The 27,421-nt window shown below is 25.9% G+C and overlaps 2 protein-coding genes across 3 annotated transcripts in view; one reads left to right on the forward strand and one right to left on the reverse strand.

Moving 5' to 3' along the window:
• Positions 1 to 27,421, reverse strand: part of LOC100159027 — a 302,306-nt gene that overhangs the window by 148,811 nt on the left and 126,074 nt on the right. The gene's annotated exons all lie outside the window — the stretch shown is intronic.
• The window catches only part of LOC100575680 (atrial natriuretic peptide receptor 1), a 93,768-nt gene that overhangs the window by 61,532 nt on the left and 4,815 nt on the right, over positions 1 to 27,421 (forward strand). Inside the window, exon 4 of one of the 2 annotated variants that reach the window (XM_029487352.1) lies at positions 13,713 to 13,909. In XM_029487352.1, coding sequence (XP_029343212.1) covers positions 13,713 to 13,771 — 59 coding nt within the window. In that variant the 3' untranslated portion in view covers positions 13,772 to 13,909. Of the gene's footprint in view, positions 1 to 13,712; positions 14,121 to 27,421 lie in introns of those variants that run through there. The other variant, XM_029487353.1, reaches the window with a different exon arrangement.

Here is a 27,421-nt window from a genome sequence, read left to right on the forward strand (position 1 = left end):
GGTATGTTTGGCAAAAAACACATCTAATCTACTATGTCACGCGCGTATTAAACAAAAACAGAAAATCACAGTATCGAATCCCCTTAAACGAGATTATATGTAAGTTAATATGTATGTACATATAAAGATTATGTACAATCTATTTGACGTACTCGTAATGAAACTAATAACGACGGTGGTTAAATATTATCGTAGTTAATAAATGTTATCGTACTTTGCCTATGTATGTATGATCAATGAATGTCAAAATAAATGTAATATATACATACAATTTTTCACCTTACTTTAATTCAAATTAATTTGTTTTCCCTCGATTATTCGAACACTTGGTAAATCGAAAACCTCTATAAATCGAATTTTTAAATTGGTCCCCTGAATTTGGAATTATCGAGTGACTACTGTATAATTTTTTATTATATAAATGTATAAAATTACTCAAAATGATTAACATACCTATACCATTCGATTTAAAAATACCGTCGACACTCAACGATAAGCTAACATTCATATTAATCTAATGTTGATTATATTTAATTTGAATTATAAGTACAAGTTTAAGGATATTTCAATATTATGCATTGTTTGTGATTATAATATTACTTCTAAGTGCATCCGGTAGAATGTGGTTTCCGGTTTCTGATGTAATAGTGCGTGTACCTATAGTTATACGACTCCCGACTTTGTTCGGTTACAAAAGGGATTTAAAGGGCTTTTTAGTAGAGTAAATCTTTTGTTGAGATATTAATGCCGGTCAGATTGTTGTTGGCATGAAATATTAATATCACGAAACCGTAATTAATTCGTGATCTAAAAAATTAACTCTTTAAATTCCGATACAAGTTCTGACCATCTTTGTCACATGATAAGGGTACCTATATCAATATTTTATTCCGATAATTACCTATTTAGGTACCTACTTGCAGCGGCTGCGTAAGAGTTGATTCCCAGGTGCCTGTTTATCTGCACTGATACCGTTGAGCTGATTCCCGGGTCATTAAGAAGAACGTACGATTTGATTCCCGGATCATCAAAAGGTGTGTACGAGTTGACTCCCGCTGGTCATTTTATTTTTTTTTTCAATATTTAGTCAAATAATCAGATTATTAGCGTAACCCAAGAAACACCACGAAGAGGTTGGTTGATAAATTTCTCAAAGATGTTGTTTTTTTAGTTTTTTCATATTTTAAAATTATTAGTAAAAAAATAAAAAAAAATATAATTATAAAATGTAATGATTAGGTAAAAAAATATTATTAAAAAAATTTAGTTATTTGGTAAAAATTTAAAACACTGAACATCTTAATGACCCGGGAATCAACTAATACATAAAGTAGGTCTCGAGAATCAACTCACCTATACTGCGCTTGCAGCATAGTACAGTTTTAATGTAATTTAATTATATGGTATAAACCTGATAGCCTATTTCATATATTATTATGTATAACAATATTTTGTAATAATAAGCAGGGGTGGACTGGGAGGTAAACAGCCCAGTATTCTATAAAACTAAACGGCCCAAACCCCTTTATAACAGCTTCTTTATGAATACCTACTTTTTCGGGTATAAATTATAAATAGACAATAGCCAATAGGTTATAATATTATACATTTTATAAGAATCATAAATGTATATAATCCTTTTGATATTTTTATGTTAGTTCACTATTGTTTTTATCATTTATTTTACTGTCACAATTCATACTCTTATTAAACCAAAATCATCTTCATCAATTTCAGAATCATCGCGTTATTAATTATTATAGTCATTACCTATAAACTTTATATAAATGTCATCTGTTCTATTTTTCAACAAATCTAAAATATTTTATAAATATTTGCAAATGGTTCAATAATTGTAGTTTAGCAATCACTTTCTGGCGGTCGATGTACCAACCAAATCAGATAAAGTGTTTAACCATTTTTCTGGATAAAACTGATTTTTAAAATTGTTGCTTAAAGAATTATAATACACTATAGGTACAACATACCTAATAATATGCTCATAGGTACAATTATTATTATTATAAACTTATGGTTCGACTATGAAATTATTGTAGCATTGTAGGTACCAACTAATATCAGTGTTTTTTAATTTTTACTGTTTCGTATTTAAAAATAAATTTAAAGAAATGTATTAGTAATATCGTCAAATGTTCAAAATTTCAAATGCCCCGGCTGCCCGGCCCACACATTTAAACCGGCCCGGTGTACTACGGCACACTAGCACACCTGGCCAGTCCACCCCTGATAATAAGTAAATCACTTAATCATATAAATCAATGTTTTTCCACAGATTATATGATATTATATTATATTTCATATAATCTGTGGTTTTTCATTGATATCGTTTATATTTTATAACCAGGTATATATTATATTATTTATACCATGTATACATTTTTATGATTCGTTCAAAGACCTTATACTAATAGACGGAGTATGGGTTTAGTTCCAGCTAGCCCACGTGAGTGCGCTATTCGACTATTATTCAATTACTGCGCAATAGAATTTCAGGTTGGGCGACCGGTTATTGAGTTTTAACAATTATTCTATGATAATGGATTGATAAATAATACACAAAAATTATATTGTTTCTGAATGAATAATATTATATTCATTTATTGAATAATATCATTGATTATAAATACTAGTATTTATAATCAATGATAATATGCATTTTTAATTTTGCGTTTTGTTAATACATTGTATAAATATGTTTAATATTTTATGTTGTTTGAAATGACAATACTGCTATGGTGATGGCTGTGATCGCTCCAACCAACCCCGCCAACCTGTTATGCTCCGTATACGGTCTATGGATTCATCACATAATATATATTTTTCATAATGAAAACAAACCAATTGCGGATGTTTTTGTTATAAATCACCTGAAACAAGTACTTTTTAGCAAGTATTTAAAACAGTATATTAGTACCCTAAATAATAAACGCATGTTTAAAGTACAATATTTCAGTAAGTTATTTTCAATATCAAATATTATTTACAATCATTTACTATACATTTTTTGATAATTAGGTGTACATTTAGACATATTTAAATATTTTATATTATTATGTGTTACCATAAGCTATAATAAATTTAGGTTCAGCGTCAATGTATTGTATTTTCATAAAAATATAATTAATAAAAATTGTTAGCCCATCAAGCACAAATTTCTAATTAAATGTACTTATATAATTTAATAATTATAATTCAAAACAATTTTGTTCATCTAATTATTTAGTGCAAAAACAAAGTCACTGTGCCGTGAAATTTTTTTGAGAAGCACGGTGTGTCGTGTTTAATAAAAGTTTGAAAACCACTGGTATAGACTATTGTTTTACATCTCCAAAAATACATTTTGTTTTACTTGTTTCGTAGGAATTTTCAAAGTTCATATATTTATAAATAAATTCTCAATTGGAAATATGTCTCGTGTTTCTTTAAATTATAACGGTTTTTTTATTCTTGATAACTTGTTGGCCAAAAATTAATTAATATTGATACATAAGATAAATATTAAGTTTTAATTAAATTAAATAGTAGTTTATGAAAAACATATGCACATTTCATCAATTTATACGATTAGTTTTAAAATAAACGACATACATCTTCACAATATAAATTAGGTATTAGATAGTTAATATGAAAATGTGTAGTAGTGGAGCACTAAATCGATGTTAGTTTTAGGGAATTGTTATAACAATAGTAGGTATAAATATAATCCGTTTAAATTGTAAGTAAATTAATATGACAAAAATTGAGGAGAAAAAAATATAAGTTTATCTATAAACGAGTATTAAATGTTTATTAATAATTTGAATTATTTGAAGATTTTTTTACCATTTTATTGGTGAAAATTTTAGTTGACAAATTAATTAAAAAGAATTATTACAATTTTTTGTCCGAACTAACTATAAGTTACCTATTATACTTCTAGTTTATTTTATCTAAGTAATTAAATTTTTTTTTTTTCATTAATATTTTTATTATTATATTACTTTTGTTTATTTGAACCCGTTTTACTAAACTCGAAAGAGTCTGTGATTATTATTGTTATGAAAATGATTGTACTCCCTATTGTTTATTTAATGAACCTCAAAATATGTTTTGTTTTTATTGTATAAATCGTTACGATATTTTATGGGTTTATTTTGATTTTTAAAATGTTTATATTTTATTTTTCATTTATATGAAAAATATATTATTGTCTGTGTAAGTTTGATATCGTCGTATTTTCGTTATGGTTTATTATTAATTTTGATACTAACGAAATTGGGATTTTATTGACATTTTTACTGTAGCATAGGTATACTTATTAAAATTAAATGCACCTATGTAATAACTCATGTTGCAACATTAACTTAATTTTAAAGTGGCTTTATAAAAGAACAATATCATGATGTACTATGACATGTTTGTCTTATATTTTGGATGGACCTATTTTATATGTAATTATACTCAAATGGTTTTAATACAGCACTGATATTATCAAATACATATGTTACTAAATTCAGTAGGAAATATGAAATATGAACCTCAGATTCTTTCTTAGTTATTTGGATGAGCAGGTAATTTTTCCTTGGTTTTGAGAATATTTTGTTAATAATGGTATAATAATATTATATAGGAATGGAATAAGTTAATTCTTATTATTGCTGTACAATATTACTACAAATCGTGAACATAGCATATATAGGTACCTATTATTCAAAATGTATATTTTAATAATACGTTTCACATTGATTTACTACACGTAAGTACCGGATTCTAGGCAACAAGCCGACAATAAATATCAACTGTCTATCTCTCGAAAAAATTGAGACAAATCGAAGACAAAATGGAAATATTTCAGCGACCAAATCAATGTGGTGACACAATGTTCGTGTTTCTGGTGACATTTTCGAGTCCGTTCAAAAGCAGAAAATATCAAAGTGTTTCTGTTTCCGGCAACACGAGTCTATTTGGTTAAACGAGTGTTGCGATATCTGACAAATTAATACTGACAATAAATTAACAACTGATAATATCACGATTTGTATTTTCGTTTTGTCTGTGTAGTGTGAACGGAAAATAAAAAAGAATACATAAACATTTTGCTTAGAAAATAGCAACTATTTTCTTTGTTCGATGTAAACAGAAAGTTGCAGTTTCTTATTTGTCGCCAAATTTACAAAAATTGAATTTATGCTGTTTTGTCTTTATTTTGTCGGTATGGTGTAAACATCTAGCATAATAAAGTAAAATACATAAAATAATTATTTAAAATGCTTTAGTAACTATAACAGTAGGTAATAAGAATACAATTATAAATGCTATACATAATTAATTTATGTATTATGTAATCATCTTAGGTAAATACATTTATCATGACAGCTATTTTCGCAGCCTAATTTAACTCAAATTGATCAACGCATTCCAATGACCGATATTATATTATTTGATCATCAAATAGTTTTTATTTTAGCCAGTGAAAATAAAACAATATGTAAAACAAATATTTTTTGGAATAATAAATTAATTTTAATTATTTATTGATATCGTATACCTAATAATATAAAACACATAATATTATACCTACCGTCTTTGCAATAAACTAATATTTAAATTACGCTTAGTACTTAATTATTAATGTTTTATACTTTATTTTATAAATAATAGTTCTAACGGTGAATACGTACATAGGTGATATAAGTACCATTGTAGTTGTGAATCACTCAAATGCTCCAGCGGCACATATTATTATTTATACTGTGATATGTACATACTTGGTTTACTAAGCTCCATAATTATTTTAACCAATATCTTGTTTAAATATTCATAAACTTTTATAAAATTAACGAATTCGATTCGTATATAACTTATTTTTGATTTTAGTTGTAAAATTTAGTGTTAAGTACCTAGTTATATAATACCTACCTATGTGTATTATAGTACAATATAATATACGTTTTAAAGCAGTTCGGGGTATGGACAAATAATTATAAAAATAGATGTCTTAATATTTTGAATTCGTTTAATTTCGTGATATAACTAATACGGTTTCTAAAAAAAATCTTTAAAGTTAAAACCGATCAATATTTATTCAATAGTTTACAAAGGTAATTATTTACAACTTATCCTACTTTTTTTAAATCACTTATTTAATGTATTTGAGAAATGTGATCCCACTTCTTTATTCACATTTATATCTTGTGTTATCATTCAAATTATCTTGCATTTTTCGTATCTCTGTTTATTTATTGTATACATTTATTCTCGAGACTACCACTGTTTAGATTTATATTCACTTACCAGTTACCATTCGAGTATATTACTATACTATACTGTAATGTAGGTTACCTCGATATTTTTTTTCTATTCTATTTAGCGCTCGTCCAAAATATCACAAAACTATGATTTCAAACTTAAGTAAATTTTACCCAATTAATTAACGACCGTTTTACTCTATCAATAATTAATTATATATTTATATTTACGTCAAAATTAATACACATACAAATATACAATTAGGGCCATTATTAAAAATTATTTTTAACAATATCTACATTTTAGTTTTTTTTATAGGTATTATTAAGTAGACTTTAAACAATTAGGTATATATAGGTAGAATCATCTCACATAGTTGAATGCATACAATTTTTTTTTTTTTATAGAGCGGAGGTTAATGCGTTGATCGACTTCAGTTTGTTTTAAACAATTTTTCTTTGTTTTTCATGCATTATTAAATGTTTATTGTTATATACCTACCTACCTAAATTAATAAAGTTTTTTTGTATTGTTGTTATAATATAAATAACCAAACAATAAAATAATTATGCAATATAATATTTTATAATATTAATTAATTAAAATTTTAAATTGGAATCACAGACGTTTAACTCCCCAAATAAATTTACCCCTCTCCCATTTCATAAAGTAGGTATTTGATTCTTCAATAACTTATTATTTTAGATTTAATTTTTAACATATATTATTTCTACGTTATATAATATTATGTTAATAATAATAAAGTGCATTTTTTATTTTGTCATACGTTTATAATTATTTTATCAGGTAGGTATGGTATTATTGTAATCCTTAATATTTTAGATTATCTAGGCGTACCTATAACATTAAAGTTACAGATTTTTTACAATATTCTTATTATTCAGTTTTTTTTTTTTACGGAGGGTTATAGGTAGGTCTTAATTTATTCGTTGAGATTATCAGTTAGGTGTTTTTAATGTACAAAAACTCTATTAAAATGTTTCGATTACGTGATACTTGAATATTAATGTGCAAAATATTTCATTGCCTCGCCACTTACATGAGTTTCATTGCTCCAAACATTATTATTTGTCAGAAACTCTGTCACGTTGACGTGTGAATTTCATCTATTGTCCATGCGTTATTAACCATCAACCTTAACGGCTAACACAGAAAGTATAAGAGTAGTTAAATGTCTCGTTATACAGCCATCAATGACTGATTTATCTTCTAAGCTGATGCAACGGGTTGTGATAAAAAATTTAAATAATATTAATATACACATATAAGTTTATAAGACGCAATGATTTGTTTTTTGGCGCTGAAGAGAACCCACGTTCTTTGAGTTATATCTTTCTGTATTCTACCACTATGAAAAATGACTGGCTTATAATATGTCTTTCTCATCAGGTATTTCCACACTTATCATAACACTACTTACGTTTTGATAATATATTATTATATAATATTTGATAAAAAAAAATTCGAAAATATTGATTATATTATCCCATAAATAATATGAACCTAATACAGCTAAGGATAATAATTGTTCAACGTCGCGTTTTGTTACGTAATAATATTTTGAATTAAATTCAGAAATAAATTGATACGCAAATGAATCTGTACTTGATATTATATAATTTTATGATTATTTTTGTATTATTATTTGTAATTCATACAAAAATAACTATAAATCGTATTATTTACATAGGTATATAATATTATATACAAAACAATTAATATTGTTGTATAATATTAAAACAGATAATTCACCTCAAATTGAATTTTAAATGTTAGAAATATTGTAATTGCACGTTTTTGACAGGGTTTTAATTTAAATGAAGACGTACCTATTGTAAAATGTACTTTTTATTAAAAAAACGTAACAAAATTGTCAAACATTATAAAAAGATAACGGGCTTGTAAATTATGGGTTCAAGTAGACATCGTGACCCTAGCAGAGATCTCGTACAATTGGTTTATATTTTCTCAGTATAAAGGATAATGATAATATTTGATAAAAGTATTATCCGATCATTATAAAACAATTATGAAAAATAACAAAAATATAAGTCGGAGACCTGATAAAGGATTTAAGCATTTTATTTGATTGTATGCTACCGCGGTCGTAATGAACTACAATAATTTATCAAGTTTTAGGTCATTTAGGTCGAAGGTATCGACCATTTGAATATATTAAAAATACAGATTATCGAGTTGTTTAGTTTAGCGATCTTTAATAAATACATTAATCTGTATTATGTACCCATTAAAAGGGTTTTTAAAAATATTTTTTAATGGCATCATTTCAATTTGTCCAGGTTTATTGGTTTAATGCTCGAATACAAAATATTTAATATACAATATATTGTATAGGAGCTGCATCATTATATTAAAATTACTTTATTAAATAAATAGTTTTTCGTTTTAAATTATTTATTTAGGCATAAGAGAATTTTTTACTATCAATTTTATTATAAATTTGGTATAATATTAACAGTAAAACGAGTTTTATATTACCTATATAGCTTATTAAACTTTAAATAACGATTTTATTATTTGTATAAATGGTTTCAAATCAAAAATAAAAGAATTTACCATGACCATAAACTTAAATAGTCGTTTAGAATACGTTAACTTAATTTGGTTTTTTGATTACTTTTTGAATTTTAAATATTCGTAAATATAGTTTTGAGAAGATCTGTGTATAAATGGTTTATGATAATTAAACATGGTATAGGTAGTTTTATTTGTTAAAAACATGTTTTATTTATATTTTAGTTTGACGTAGATAGGTTAATAGTTGATATTATAAATATGAATTTTTTTTTTTTACTTTATTAGCTTACTTTTTAGGTATATTTTAAGTCATATTTTGAATTATAACAGTGTAATATCAAAGTATTAATTATAACTATAATACTCAGAAATTAAAAAAAAAAATTGTCAACATTTCAGACATATGTAATATTTTGGGATTATCTGTTTTAATTATTTACTATACCAAATTGTCAAATCATATATTTTAAAATATATGATAAACTAATAAGTCGTCAAAAAACAATTTTTATAGAACTTAAAAAAATAATCATAATAAATGTAAATATTTAAGTTCGTATATTTATTCATCAGAAGGATAAATTCCCTCTACATGGTTATCTACGGATCACCATTAATTTATTATTTCAGTTTTTAAGCTTAAATTTTACGTACTTTGGTATTTTTAGGATCTCTACTCTATAGTAATAACGTAAAAACCAGCAATAAAAGAGTACTCCAGACCCCAGTATCAGACACAAAAAATATATATATTGTTAACTGTAAACTTAACGTGTAAGCCACTAAACTTTACAATTTACACTGATTCTTAGCTTAAATCAGAGTTCAGATGTTTGGGGCATTCCGAGGTCATGAACTATGAATGCTCCTATAATAATATGTGAATGATAAATATAAATTAAAGCATTTGCGGACATTACCTAACAGATGTCCTGTTCGCCCTTTCACATAAATACTGTGTATATAGGTACACTCACTATATTAGGTATATGTATATCGGGAATCTGGATGTCACTAACTCTAGAAAAGTGTAGCTGATAAGTGCAAATGTCAGACGCAATGCACTGAGCCACTCGATGCGTTAGAAAAAATGATTAAACACTTGATTTTGTCTTGTCGGTAAAATATGGCTGTCGTACGCGAATACTGCGGTGGAGCATGTAGTTAGGTACTCAAGTAATGGGGCCCTTTTTACCGACGTCCAACGATGAGCGGTGTAGGACCAAAGGAGTCATTCCCGTCAAACAATTTATAGTAGTGGTGGTGGTAGTGGTCCATAATCATCCCTGCAGCGTGTGCGAGAGTGGTCTAATAACAACTGTAGGTATACTCTCGGGCACTCGTCATTGTCCATCCACAATGGTTGTACAGGGATCGTTCAATGACCTATATTTGTGTCAGTATACTCTCTGCCAGCACCTAATGATTTATGCATTTTATGTATTAATCTTCTCAAATAATTCACTTGGGTAAAAGTTTATTGATTTGTTTTTATTTATGTGAGCCTATATCATTGAACTATAATTATAATATAGATCGTCTTTGTTTTAAATTTTTAATAACAATTTTATTTGCAATTAGTATTACATAGGTACCTCTGACAGAGAATCTTTAATGAAAAAAAAATCGGCATTATTTTATTCAATTTTGCAAGTGTTAGCTTGAGGTTCGTTGATAATTATTGGTATGATAGGGTTAGAATTTGTATGATAGTCGGTTTTTTAGTAATTTATTCCATTTTTCATCTTGTAAAAAATATTTTCACTTCTCAGCGTTACTAAATATACACAAGTATATGAAATACTATAGTATTATGCATTACGAAAAAATAAAATATTTATGTCTAAATAAAAGCAATATAAAAATGTATAATCTTACAATATTGCAAAAAAATAAATTTTTTCATTCCATAAGCGTTGTATGTTTATTCTTTATAATAAGCTCCTTTAGTTATTGCTATATACCTAGTACAGCGTGCTACTGATGCGGAACTCTATAATACATGTGTAAATTGGATACCTTATAATCCATTGAATGTTTTTAAATTCTAAAGTTATGAACTTTCCATAAACTTCCTATTCGACAAAAACCAGAACATCTAGATTGTGTCTGCACACATATTATCATTGTAAATATATTACCGAGAAAATAAGTTTAATTTATCAGAGTTTCTATGTTTTTTTTTATAGAAAAATTAGTAGGTACCATATTATAAAATGTCTGTATTATTTTTTATATATATAACTGGTAATAATATATATGTTAATTTTTACTAAAGAGTAAAATGTTAGACTTATAATGTACAGTCAAGTTATAAAAAAATAATTTAACAATTAGTTATAATTATTGTGAAATAATTTTACTTTAAAAATATAATTAAGTATTTAATTTAAACTTATGGTTTTGGTAGAAAATTGAAACAAAATCGTTTTCCTGAAAATGAAAGTTGTGATTTTCGAGTATGTTATTATGAGGCTATATTCGAAATAAAATTATCGACTCTCGTTAGTAGTAATGTGATACATAGCCATTATTACTTTGTCATCAAAGCTGTGTGAATGAATTTCGGATGTGTTTGAAAATATTATTTAATTAACTTCTCAATACTTTTCATGATAATATGCACTTTTCTCATAAAAAAATCTGTACCTACATTCGTCATTATATTATATATTATGGTTCGGTGTAATGCTTATTTGAAAAGCTTGATATTCTTTCTTTTCTTTTCTAGACTACTACCTACCTACTTTTCTCAAGCTTCAGAATTAAATTTATCGAGATAAGAAAGGGCACGTTTTCCTAAAATGTAGGAAGGAGTGGCATGGCTTGAAAATGACGCAACGTTTTATTTTTCATACCTTATTTAGAATTTTGTTTAACTCGTTCTTTACATTGTCACTCAGCTTCTCATATGAAACCATTTTAATTCTGACCAGGTTTTTATATTAGTTTTTATACGTTGACATTTTTATTAAACATAATTTTAACCTGAACCTACCCTCTTCTTCATCTTAAAAAAAAAAGAAACGTTTCGTGAGGAGAATAATCCTAAATATTACATAATATATTGTCGGGGAACCAAATTTACTTTTTACTCGGTGTACACTCGCAGTCTTTTTCTGTATCAACGCAATATAGCAATATGTACATATTACCTTTATAAGCCAACTTCTTTCGTGAAAAAATTAAAAATCTAGATAATATGTATTAATACGCAAGTACTAATTTGTCGTACCAATTACTCCGTCTATAAACACAGTAAGGGAAAAATAGATACATTATTGGAAACGTATTTTCGAGTAGAGTTGCACGAAAAAATAATTTGTTTTAACATAATAATATTTTGCCCTCAAGAGAGGTAAATTAAAAAAAATAGGAATACACCAATGGTGCCACACCATCTGTTCAATAAAATAAAATAAATTTAAAAAAAAAATGTCCGTTTTAAATCGATTAATACAAAATATAAAATCCAGTAACTTAACCAATTTATACATATAATTAAAGAAAACAATAGTTAATTATTGTTTGTTATTCAAATGTACATCAAATGACAATGTATGTTTGTTTGTAGCTTATCTGCTTATATACTCAAAACATAATGTATAAAATATCTGTTTTTCCAATTATATAATACTCAAACGAATAAAAGAAGAAGTACGACACCGATACCAAACTGTGTGTGTGATAAGAAATTCAATATCAGAAAACAATCTCAATTTATTCTCAAACTAGCAAGATGATAACTATTCTATTGGCACGGTGAACGTCAGTCGGATCAGGGGTCGGATCAGTTAGTGGATTATAATATATTAGTCTCTTTTATTTCTGTAACCAATGGCAACCCTATTTGTAAAGAAAAAAAATATTCAATTTTCGTCAACCAAAACGAAATTCATGCGTGAGCCACCCTACGTCCACCTTATAGAGTTGAACAACGAAACTATGAACACTCCACGAGTCTCAAAGAATATCTATGCAACATTTGGTGCGAATTGGTTGAGTAGTTTTCAAGTCTATATTATAAGCTCCATACAAACGTAAACATTCATTTTTATAAATATATTATATACATACCTATTTTAATCTTTAATTATTAAAACTAATGAAGTACGAAAACTGGTATTATGTTACCTTTTTTCTTCATATATGACATAATTTAAGATAAATTTTTGGTACCGTGTGAACATTTTGTTTCGTAACTACGTAACTTAGTAATTGCTGTTACGAGAACGCCATGTACTTAGTTAAAAGGCGTTTTAAATAGGCGATTTCAGTAAAAATCTATAGTTAAAATTAATTCAAATACAATAAACATTATCATACAAGTTTTCCCGTGTCAGTATTATGTACTGTTGCATAATTATGAATTTACGTAGGTACAGAATATGTTTAGGGTACAAACCAACTGAATTTAATAAAAATGTATTAAGTAAAGCATAATTAATAATAAAATAACCGTACTAATATTATCGGTTTTGTATTTATTTTTTTTTTTTACTAACTGAACTTAGTTATTTTAACGATCAAACAAAAATCTTAATGATAAACAAAAGTATACAAATTAATAATTTTAAATCAATTTGTGCAATAAAAAAAACAATACCATAGATCACAGATAAAATTGTTTCATATTTTATGATTAATGTTTAATCATTGGTCGTACTTTAAATTTGTACGTGCAGCATTGATCATATTATTCTATTCTATAATTGTTTTAAATTTTAAATTATTAAAAAACTATTGATTGAAACATTTGACATTCTTAAATGCTTAAAAAATAGTTTCCATATAATCAGGTTTAAATATACATATTTTTAGATAATATAATATGATATATACATGCATGGCAATAAGATTTCCAATAAGACTTGTACTAAAAATTACGTTTTATTATTTTCCAGACGTTGATGGATTAATTAAGATCTCGATGGTCTGTTGGTCATCAATCTGTAGTCTATAATGCAGATACCACGTTGGTGTGCGGCCATCTGCCACTGACGAGAAAAATATTCACGCAAATATGGGTGCATTGCTATGGGTGTTGGTGGGCGCGGTGGTCTTTGCCGAGTGTGTGACGTCCACTGCAGTACCTGGCGTGGTGCGGTTTGCTGTCATAGCACCATTGGAGACATCCAGTAAGAACGACGAGACGTTGGGTGCCATATTGCCATCCGTAGACTTGGCTGCACAAGCAATAGCTCAACCCAAAGGATCGTTGCCTGGATGGAAAATACTAATCGATAGCAGGAATGGAAACTGTTCATCTACCGATGGCCCACTGGCAGCATTTGATTTACACACTAACAGTGGTGAGTGAGATTTTTTTCAATATTTTTCAGTTAATAATTATTAATTTAAGCCCACTTACTCAACCTTGTCACTAATGTTGAATGTAGGTACATTTTTATTATTATGAAGTACATATTTGAAAATAACGAATTAAGATATTAGTCATATAATTTCAATAAAAACATGCATATTATTACGAACGTTTTTACCCATTGAAAAATAATTTAATGCATAATATGTATCAATAACTGTACTCTAGGATAATATCTATATCGAATTTTAGTGTGTTTAATTATTTTTCGGTTCAATTGTAAAAAATACGCCCAACAAAATAATTTATTGTCCATTATTACAAATATGTTAAAGGGCCCAGGGCCAGTTATTAAAATTGTCTGCAATTCTAAAAAATTTTAAAATTATATTTTATATTTTAGTTTGCACCCTAACTATAATAATTTCCACTAATCTACTACTCAATACCTCTTTTAGGAGGAGTTGATAGAGTGTATTATACGAAAAAATTACTTAACTGGAATAAATCTCAGGCCTTGTGGAATTGTTGGATTTTGATAACTATTTTTTTTTATCTGAAAGAAGAAGACTTCCTATAGACCGCATCAAACTCCGGTTTTTCATTTTATTTCTAATAATGGTATAATATAATTTATAAAAATGCTTACAAATTATTGTGTTATTTTTGAAGACAATATATTATAAAGTTTCAGATTAAAATATTGAAAAACGGAGTTCAATGCGGCATGTAGAATATTACCCTCTATTAGTTTAAAAAAAAATGATCAAATTTGGTTAATTCTACAGAACAGTATCATTATTATCGTAGAGCGTATTTTTGTGTGCAAAATTACATTGGAACTGGGCAACTTAATATAGAGCCAATGGTATTTTGTTGCTATAATTATTTTTTCAAGATTGTAATTTATTCAATACAAAACAATCATGTTCTGATTCTTGAAGTTCAGAAGTTCTACACGTATTATGTATATATTTGTATAAGTTTATATTATTTTTTGTAAATTTACAAAGATGTTAATAAATTATATACTGATGTCAACTAATACGAGAAAGGAACCTACTATATTAGTGATAAAGTCAACATTTTTAAAAATAAATGTAATTACATTTTTTAAAAAAATATTTAAAAAGAACATATTTATAATATAATAAATAGAATCACCATTAGAAAACAGTTGAAAGTTGCAATTAGTTTTTAATTGACAGCGGTTGGCACATATTGGTTTTTAATTCTCAAAGACAAATTACATTTTGAAATAATTTCCGGAAGCTAATGTTGGTAATAGTCAAATCACTAAAATCTACAGCCATTGATTTTTAAATTGTTATACCTGGTTCAATAAAGAAGTACTTACCCAAGTAATTTGCACATCCGTTTTCGTCTAAGTACGTATAACATTTTTTTTTATAATACAATCCAAAGGAGCAACATTCTAATATATTAGAATTTTAAATACATAATACAAATATTATGCAATATGTAAAGTTTTGTCATATATGAAATATTAATTCATTAAAACAAGTTAGAAACATAAAGTATTTTCTGAAAAGAAACTTGTATAATACTGTTGTACTTTCAATACGTTATACTGTTTGAAGCACAATATGAATATTATATTAGTGTGACAAATATATTTTTGGAATTAAAAAAAAAAAAAAACATTTTGATTTTATAAATTATTAAATTAATACATAGTACTTACTTTGGTTGTTTCTGGTCGACTGACAGGGTTTAAAATATATTAAGTTTTTGGCTATGCAAGCGGAAAAATAAAGTTTTTCGTTGTTTAACTAAATCGCGATCATCAATCTTGTCAAAAAATATATTTTTGCTTTATTTAATGTACCCATTGATTTAAACCATATTTTTTTATTTTCGAACAATTTTAGTACATTTTGTGCTTCAAAAAAAAAAAAAAAAAATAATAATAATAATAAATTAATGATTGGTCTGGCAAGTGTTGTCGACAAATATATACATACTATAACATAATTATTTGCAAAAGGTACAAAACTATTCAATGGTTCTCCAAAACGATACTTCATTTTTAACTTTTGTAGATTTATCAACCATATTCTTGATGCGTCTAATAATTTGAATTAAATTAACTTTTCTACGTCTTATAATATTATATACTCAGGGTTTTGAATATTTTACGATTAGATTCCAGCTAGTGTACACATATATGATAAATCATACTTTATCTTTTATGTATATTTTTCAAACGTACATTTTGTTTTTAATAATAATTAAAAAATAAGTCTTTAAAGTTGCACTTTTGAGCAAAGTAGGAACCAAAGTTGTGTAAAATTTTTATATAACGTTCACGAACCATTATTTATATTATCTAAATATTATGCGAATTTTATGAAATCCATTAATTATTCGATCGTATATTCCCGAACTAGTCCGCTTATAATTTTCAGTGGCATGTCGTGATAATATGTCTATTAGCTTATTACTTTATAAATATCTTTATTTATTTTTTTGTTTATTTAAAGTTTAAATGCCCCAAAGGGGTCAAGAGTATCTACAGTAAGTTATAGTTATTAAAGTTTTACAAGAGATTATACATCATATTACAAATCTATATCTTTATATATATTACATATATATATAAAACTATAAAAGACGAAAAATGTTTGTGACTGACTGTCTCCTTTATACATTCCTAAACCATTTATTTGATTGCGATGAAATTTGGTACAGAGATAGATTAGATCTCAAGGAAGGAGATAGGTTACATTTGGTCACGAAACAAGTTAAATAAGAGGTTCAACCCGGAGAAGTTCTCAAACATGGATTGAGATTATTATTATTATTTTAATAATTATTTAAATTATTATTTATGCGATAAGCTTGTGTATTTTAGTACAGAGTTTATCGGGTCCAAACCTCGGTTTTGGTGGACCATTTTTTTGCATTTTTTGATATTTTAGATTTAAGTTATACACTTACTTACGAATCACGCATGGTCCGTGATCTACAGCAGGTAGATTGCCTACTTAATGATATACTGATCGCATAATCATAAAAATCTAGTAATACCAATGGATTCCTGTGTCAACTAGTATTGAATATTTGAACCGAGAAGAGGAAAGACAAAATAAGCAACAAATATATATATTTATACAATAAATGCATGTAGGTTTATCTATTTAAACAGAGAAGAAAGAAAAAGAGCAACAACTATATAATATGCAATAAATATGTAAATACATACATATGTAACATTATGATTATATTGAATGTAAAATATATAAATAAAATAACCATTTTAGCAATGTTTTTTTTCAACATAAATTGTAGTCATAAAATTATATTTTAACGTTTTATTTATATTTCAAAAGTTCAAAAGTTAAAATTTAGCCTTTATGGCTAAGCCTATTTTTTAGTACCTACCTATCTAATTCTGAAAAGTGTGCGTGACTGGTTAATTATCAAAAATTTTAATTCCCTTTGACATAATGAAATGACAGTTTAAGCTTATTAATCTATGGTATTTTATCAACTTATAACTTTTAACTTAAATATTTTGTAATGATATCGTGGTATGAATTTTCATCATCAAACGTGGAATAATAAACTATATCATTCTAAAATATAATCCCCACTCCTGAATGTAACTATTGGTTTTTTTTGTGCATCATTATTTCAGTTATATACGTTAAAAACTTATGGTTTAATTACAGGTACCTACGTAATCTCAATGAGAATTCACTCAGAGTGAGATTTTGGAATCATATTATATAATACGTTTAATTAATAGTCAACCCTGAGGTGGATTTCTATGCTCGTTATAATTGTAATTATTCTGTTGTCAATTATAATATAGTAAAAATCATGTTACGGTTTAGAATTTAGATCAATATAGTATTTAAATTTAATTACAACAATGCTATAAGCTATGCTTGTTAGTATTTCAGTGAGGTTTTCAATAAAAGTGTTTTAAGAAAGTTGAACTTTTTAATTATTTTGTTTTTAATGAAATTATAAAATCTATTTTTAAGAAAACCAGGAGAGTCGCTTTGCTGTTTTTAGTAGCTATATTGCGTGTACGTCATTATTGAATTGGTCACTGTAATGGATGTGCTAAATTTAAATTAAATTATAAATCCTGAAAACGAAAATGTCGATTTTGTGCGGAGATGGTTCATAAGGATATATTATACTAATTTATACACCAAGGTATTAGTTATTTATTTTTCCATTATTGATATTACTGGTTGGATTTATTTTTTCCAACAATCTCGTAAATATTGTGTATATATTATATGATGACGTAGACCCGTAGTATAATTAATAGTTAATTAGCCTAAATGTTTTAATAATGTCATAGGTAGCTTATAAAAAATCACTACGATTTTTATTGAAAAGCAACTAAATAACTAAAATCCTTCTATAAAAAACATGTATCTTCATTATTCACGCTTTTTAATTCCAGTATGAACAATTTAGGGAATTTTTTATTAAATTTTCAACCTCAAGTATTAAAATTAAAAATGTTGTTTATTTTTAACTACATTATAATGTGTACATTTTCGTTACTTTGACTTTTGTCAATATCTACATTTTTACAGAATTTAGAAAAAAATTCTAATTATGTAATATTAATATTTTTAAATAAGTATAAGAAACACTTATGAGGAACCCTGTATTAATTAATTTTCACGCTTTTTACTTAAAAAAAACATTTTATTGAATCAAAACGAAAAAAAAAACTTTAAAAATAGACATAGTATTAGAAATAAAAATAAAAATAAGCACAATGTATTCATCGCTCCGCCCAAAATCTAAAAAGGGAAATAGGAATATCGTTGAGTTATTTTTTTTTTCTGTAGACCACAGTAGAATGGATGAATAATTTTGAGTTTAACAAAATTGTTTCACAATCCCTAATTTTGAGAACAAGATATACCTTTCAAATTACACAACCAACGTCCTTTAGCTTAATTAGGAAAGACTCGGTAGTCATGTTTTGAGTTTCTACATTTCTAATCATAACAATGGATGACAGTGTTTTAGGTTAAATGTACTTTATTTCTACCATTGGGAATTAAGAAGACCGAACTTTTCATTCTTAAAGCTTATACAGCAATAAACTAATATATATATATATATGCATTGGGTTTGTCCCATATAGTTCCATGTCTGTACCATTGTTTGGCAACAATGAGTAATTACTTTTTTGGGGAGGATTATTGTTAATTTAATTCTATATTATAATCAGCTGAGACCAGGTTTTCCATAAATTAATCACTTATAATTGATTATTTAAACACCATGCTACATTTTTACAATATTTTAATATAATATTCTAAAAAATAATGACTGCTTAGAAATATTATAGACTCACAATCACATGGTGTTACCACAATTATTACGTGGTTTAGAAGTGTCCATATATTTAAGTATAAATTTTTAATATATAAAATTACTTAAATTAATTTTGAAATGTCTTTAGTATTATATTTAAGCAACTCTTGACGGAGTATAAATCATAATGTAAGAAAAAAGTCTTCGTATTCCTTTATTCAATTTGTTTTGTGTGTCTATCGTCACTTTTTAAAATTGCTTTAGGATACAAAAAATTATCATTGAATTAAAATTTGACACATTCACCTACTACACAGCAGAGCCAGAGCGCCTTCCCCAATTTTTTTTTTTACTTGAAGCTGGAGTATACAATAATATAAATTAAATAGCATACTTGGCATAATTAAAATTATCGTTATGATAGGAAGTTATGACTATTATTAAATTTAAAAAAAACTGATATTAATGTATTTCATATTATTTTAAAATGTTTTTCTTGAGAAGACGTATGAAAGTTGAATTAGTTTTACAATAAAAGTATATTTCCTCTAAGATTTTCTTTTCATTGATATTACGTTCCTACCTACATAATATTTTGATAACTATCATGTATTTATGTAATTATGTACATAACTTAAACAAAATACAACAAACAAATAAACTGTAGTTGTTACTGCTAATTATTTAGTCCTATTAAAATTCGCTTCCTCTGTGTTCACTATAATTTAAGTATATTTTCTAACGTTAGACCATTTTCAAATTATAAGGCATTATGTACCTATTGTAACATAATAACAAAAACATTTTAAATTAATTATTTATGTTGATATTATATTACAATAATTTTTATTTCTAGTTTATATACGTATATAAGTATACAATCAACCTTGCCCAAATAGAGCACAGTGGCGGATCCAGTGGGAGGGCAAAGGGGCATTCCCCCCCCCCCCCCAACCAATCAACCCAATCAACGTAGTTTTCCTTTGTCTTACACTTTGTTTAACCAATTTTGGAACTTTTTGTACGTTTGCCACCCCCCATGCCCCTCCTAAAATTAAGCCCTGGATCAGCCACTGTTAGAGCATTACTCAACAAAGTGTGATTTATCTAATCATTTTTTTTTACTGTATAGCACATATTATTATAAATAACATACAGCTTACTAACCAGTAACCAATAATTTCGTTAAATAATTACCATGGCAACCAATATTTGAGTTATTTCCTGAAATTTCCTGAAGAAAGAGGCTTCAGAGATCAGATGAAGAGTGTGCGAATTGAATACATTTTTTTAGACAAAATATTTTATAATAATTTATTAATAATTTACACACGATTCTTTTAATTCTCAGAATACTGATATAGATTCCGGGTGGTGGTATTTCATCCATGAGAATTGTTGGTCAAGTGAAAATTACGGCTACGCAGTACTTGACACTTAGCGTTTGAAAAACCAAAATTGTATAAATGCTGATAAATGGTATTAATTTATAATGTTTGTTTTATTTTTCATTCAGATTTTTATATTGTAGTTATATGCTCATAGCTTGCAAAAAAAAAAGATTGAATGAGGGGTGTTGATGAGGAAAACGAGCATGGGGCAGAGCCCCTAGTAAAATACATGAAACAATTTATTTTAATGCTATCGAGTTGAACAAACTGATGTTCGGCGCCTTATAGTAATCTGAAATGTTAAATTGTGATATTAGTCTAAATAACAACAAACAAGAAACTTTCTAAGCCATTCAAAGTATATTAAAAACTTGGAGGGGCCATAAACATTGTGTAAATGTACTGGAACAATTCTGTTTTTCATGAATTATTCTCATTTTATAATTATGTTCATTGATTCATATGTGTTTTATGATAAGAGTTTTATAGAAGGTTAATTTTAGCTAATGCACGTAGGTACCTACATTAATAGGTCTTTAATTTGTTAAAATTGATTTTATATATTTAGCTTTCAAACTAAAGAGATATTATATGATACTCGATTCAAAACAAGCCAATATTTTAACTTAAATTATTATACTTTTAAAACAAATTATAAATTATAGTTAATTGTATTTGGACACTATTCTGAGGCAATTTATATGTAGTATTGTTGTGTAGTACACTAGTAAGTATTTTTTTTAAAGTTTTTGGTGGTATTAATGTGTACAGTGAAAGGTTTTTAAATTTCTTGAATACGAGTATAGTCACTAGACGTATGATATCAATAATTAAAATCAATTTGTTTTAACGTTTCAAAACATGACAATAAAATATTTTCCGATAATACGAATGGACTATTTCAATACGATATATTTAAACTCTAAAGTAGATAATGTTTATAATATTTCCAACTAAATTAAAATCAGTAACTACAATATTTTATGGGTACCTACAACTAGTTACATAATATAAATCATCAATAAAATTAAAAAAGTATTAATTAGTTGGATGAAAATATTATTACGATGTTAAATATCGTTGAACAAATATTAAAAAATGCAAAGTAGGAAAACAATTTTTATTATTGGGATTAATTTAATCGTACTTCATTAGGTGTCAACTATATATAGATGGATAGGAGATAATTTTTTAAAATTGCATTTTAATTAATTTTGATAATATGAGTATCTTATAAAATATTGTGTGTTAAAATATTTTTATATTTAAAGTTATCGTTACAATTTATGAGCACCTGCCGGTAAATTAAAAAATACAATATGTGGTTTTAACGGAGTCTGTGAATATTAAAAATTTATTTTTACTCTTCCCCTTTTAAAAAGTCAAGTATGTCACAATAAGATGTCGGTTTTACTCAGAGTTATGTATAATACATTTAATAATTATTATTAACAACGTTGAACGTACAGCAATTATTCAAATAGAATCTGAATTAATGTTTAGAATTATTCTCACATTAATTCCAATTTGTTCTCAATTAATAATGTACTATTGTGACAATATTTAAAAAAAATATCTTAAAATAAATTACCCATAGCTTAATAATAGGATAATATTATGTGTTTTATTATTTTTATTTTTTAAAACCAATGTATTTTAATCAAAATGCATAATGTGTAAAAAAATTATCATATTAAGTATATTTTCTAATATTGTTGACTGTTGTCAATACTAGATACAATCCCATATAATAGTGGATATTGCAATGTGTTATGCCAATTTTACATTTTTCTGAGAGGATTTGAATAATTTTATTTAAAAATACATATTGTATAAGGTATATCTAACTATTAAGATATATCTATCTTAGTATTAATTGGTAAATCATATACGATTTGTGTGACAGAAATATTTATATTCCCAATAGAAAGTACCCTACTGAATGTATATCATATTCTTTACGTAATAACATATTTTTAATATCACTATTAATATAAAAATTCTAAAAGTTGCACGGTTAAGCTTTGATTGATTTTTGTTTCAATAGCTTTTTACCTATAGGCACACGTGATATTTTATTTAATGTAAAAAAGTTTTAGTAAATATTGCTTCGTAACAGCATGTGAGAAATACATTGGAAACTATACATAAAATACAACTTTTATGAAATCATAAAGAGTAAAATAAAAAATTCGAATAAGACCTTAAAAAGCGTTATACAAATCAATATAAAAACAGTTTTGTTTCAAAATATTTTTAGAATTGACTACAGTAAGAAACATGCTGTTTACTGTCTATTTTATCTTGCATGTATAATGTAAGTTGAAATAATAACATACTGATAAAATTCTAGATAATAAAAAATATGTTTTCGTGTTATTTTCTGAATAAAATTAAAAAAACAAATTCCAAAATACTTCATAAAATTATACCTATACCATAGTATAATAGTAATTTATCGATGCATTATACAATTCGTGCAATAGTTAAATTTTATGTTCAAGTATAGTTATTAAAATAGAGCGAGGCACGGGATTTGTATTACTGAAATATAAGAAAATTTGTTACCTATTTGAAACATGTATAATAGGAAATTTTACTTCCGGTATAAAATATGCACAGAATTTTATTTTTTAATCAAAATATTTTAAAACGAATACGTTAATTTGATTTACTCATATGTAATAAGTATTAATAAGATTATATATTATATTATTATTTATGGAATAGTGTTTATAACTTAAAACTTTAAATACTTTTCAGTATATCTATACGTTACATTGGGGATTTCAAGTGTATATATTATATTAACCTAGGTTAAGTAGCAATTATTTAATGGTACTAATTAATTATAAAACTGGTTAAATATTTTTATCGAGTTGAAGACATTATCACTAAGAAGTACTTTGGAGGAACCACTTTAAATAATCCTCTTATGTCTTGTCTTACACAGCGTATGTATATCAAAAGTTCTGTTCCTATTCAAATGAGTTATTTTACCATATTTTAATTCAATGAATTCTGGTTTATTAGTAATAGTTATATATAATAGTGAAATTTTCGTAAATTAATCGGTTGTAAGCTAATTTAAGGATAGTTAAAAGGAATTACTGTTAGATGTTAGTTGTTTGACAACTCAAAACATGACATTTGGAAATTTAGGCTTTTTATGATTTTTGGAGAACACATTTCCATATACAAAATCTTAACGGACTAAACTAAAAAAAAGGTGGGTAAGTGGATGTCGCTCTGCTGTACAGTAGGTTACAAGTGGGTCACTGTATAATGGATGGTATTAAATTTGAATTCAATGATATAATATCACTGTATAAGAAAAACGATTCTGAGCGGAGAAGGTATGTCAGTCTAGGTATAAGACATATTATATACTTAAGTATATCTATGGTATTAAAAAAAAAAACATTGACCTATTATAGGTACCTATAATAAATTACAAATTAATCATATCACAATATTTATTAGGTACTTTTAACGCGTTATACAACAACAACAAACCGTGATACTATCATAGATATATAATAGTATACTTTAGAAGTTTCAAGTACCCACGAATAATATTATACAATCATAACAAAATAACTAAAATAGTTACTCTAGGTTTTTTGATATGTGATTTTGTCCAAATTTGAAAAATTTGAAATGACTATAAATAGAAACTGTGCTTATTTATTTTTCAGATTTTTTGGTAACAGAATTAACTACTTAGGTGGAATCTTGTTTTAAATTTTCAATCCTTAGATATAAAAGTTGAACATTTTGTGAATTTTTATTTACAAAATAATTATTCAATTTTAAATTTGATAAATTTTGTAAAAATTCGATCTTTAAACGCTTATAAAAAAAAATTGTGCCTATGTATTTTTAATGTTTTTCAACTGCTATTGTAACAATATATTAGGAGCCTTGTATTAAATGTTTACACTTTTTGGCCCAACAGATAAAACTTTATTGATATTTATAGAAAAAAAAAACTAAAAAAATTGAAAACTGACAATGTCCGTTATAAGCTCAAAAAGAGTCAAATTATTAAAAAAAAATGTATCATGTATATAAAATGCTAGTATAAACATTCAGTGAAATTTTCAAGTATCCAAAGTCATTCGTTTTTTAATTACAATAAAATAAAAAAATCGTCACATGAGAAATCTAGCGAATATCAAATGTTGTAAAAATATGAATTTCAAACACTCATAAAAATTTAATTTGACTTTCTTGTAGACATTTTTTTTTTTTGATAAAGGTAGACAATATTATGAGGAATCTTGTATTACATTATCAAATCTTAGATTTAAAAAGAAAATTTTTATGAATTTCTAACTCATAATAATTTGCAAATTTACGTCATTTTTACGTATTTTGTCAATATTTGAATTTTAGATGCTTATAAAAAAAAATGTGACTATGGATTTTTAATTGTTTTCATCTGCCATTGAAACAATATACTAGGATCCTTATATTACATTTTTAAGCTTTTTTAACCAACAAATGAAATTTTATTCACATTCATAGAAAAAAACTAATAAAAATGGAAACGGAAAATGTCCGTAAAGAGCTCAAAATAAGTCAAAATATTTTCAAAATTGTATGGTGTATAGAAAGTAAAAGTTTAAACAACCAGTGAAAATTTAATGTATCTACAGTAATTTGTTTTAGAGTTACACCAAAAACCAAAATCGATTTTCATGAAAATCAATTTTACGTAAAAATTTCCGTTTTTCCTTAATTTTTCTTTTGTTTTTCACGGCGCTTTTGAAAACTATAAGAAAATTTTTACTTTTGACCCAAAGTAACAACTAGATTCACTTTCCTATGATAAAAGGTACTGTTGAAGAAAATCCAAGCATTTTTACTGTCCTAAAAGGTGATGACAAACACAAAAAAAAAAAAAAATTTAAAAATTAAAAATTAAAAAAAAAAAAATACAACAATGTAAAATCAATACATTCATCGTTTCACTCAGAATCAAATACATTGTAGATATAACCTATAGATTATTTTCTTCACATAGAATAACAACTAGGTAATAGATTTACTGCCATAATATGTTGTGACTCAGGTCAGATATAATATCATATTATATAATATGTACCCTGAGTATATAAGTCTTTAATTCTGAATGCATTGTCTTCATAGTTAATTAAGGCAATGCATTTGCTAAAATGAATCGGTGTAATATATTTCCAAAGTTATTATTGGTAACTACAGAGGACAGACTAAGAAATATCCATTCTTTATTATAACTGTCAGTCGGTATGCATAAATATTTTAATTAATTTTCGGTAAACTTTAGATAATAATGATGAAACGATCGTTGTTATATGCCTTAAAAAAGGGAATGCAATTTTGATTTGCACTACAGAAATATTTTACTTACATTCTCTGTAAAATATTAAAACAATAATTTCATTTACGATTTTATCGAAAACTTTATGAACTTATGTGTTTACTAAGGGTAGAAAATGTACACCAACTTCACTCCAAAAACTTTTTTGTCTTATTTGAACAGTTGAATTATGAGTCAAATTGAAATTATCGCTGTAAGAACTGAAATGTGCTGTAATCTGTTTTTTTAATGTTTTTATTGATTTTATTTTTATTCTTATACTTGATTATTTTCTATGATAGTTATTTAATTTTCAAACATTTTATTAATAAAAGAGTATTCTTTATCATAACATAAGTCAAGTTTATTATTTGAAAATTCATGAATTATAAATTATAATTAGTTTTTTTAATTAGAGTAATTTGTAAGTACGTTTTTAAAGCTGCAACTATAACGTCAGGAAATATAGGACATCTTGAGTGTTTGAAGATTGTTTTGTTAAATACACCTGTTGAATATATATATATATCAAAGAATAGATATCTAGAAATAACACGTCTGTTTACATGTATTTAAGACAATATAAGCCTAAAGCTTAAGCTAAGCTAAAAATAACGTCACCTAGCTAGGTCCATAAAAAAAAATGTTATGCTTTACTGTACCTATATATTTTTATTTTTTTTTTAGTCATATTATTGTGCAAATAGTCCATTAATTTAATGGATTTAAACAATAGTTATAAATATTTCATCTGTAACTTATTATGCGGTTGACATAAAATTTGACACTTAATGTCAGTAGCTACTACTTATGATTGGGAAGTCATATAGAAAATATTGTTTACTATAAGAGTGAACGTCTTCAAGTTTTATTTGTCTGTCAACTGAATTTGATAAAATAATTCAATATACATATAAATATTTATGTTTTTACTCTTATAATATCATTTTATAACTTGCACTATATAAGTAATAATATTGTTCAATATATTTTTCAAAATATATTTGCATATGAAAACACTCTTTTAGTAGATACTATAGTATTATAATATAAGAACTGAGTATGCACTATATGTGATTATCCTTACTTCTTACAAATGAAACTTTTGTTGATTAATTTAAATAGGTTATTTAAATATCAAAGTCAAATATGCATAATTTAAAACCTTTGTTATTGTTAACAGACAATAATTTATATTTTTGCAGTTTTTATTTATTAATAAAGTGTACCAGCGTA

This window comes from Acyrthosiphon pisum, chromosome A1 (genome assembly GCF_005508785.2).
Source record: "Acyrthosiphon pisum isolate AL4f chromosome A1, pea_aphid_22Mar2018_4r6ur, whole genome shotgun sequence".
Lineage (NCBI taxonomy): Eukaryota > Metazoa > Arthropoda > Insecta > Hemiptera > Aphididae > Acyrthosiphon > Acyrthosiphon pisum.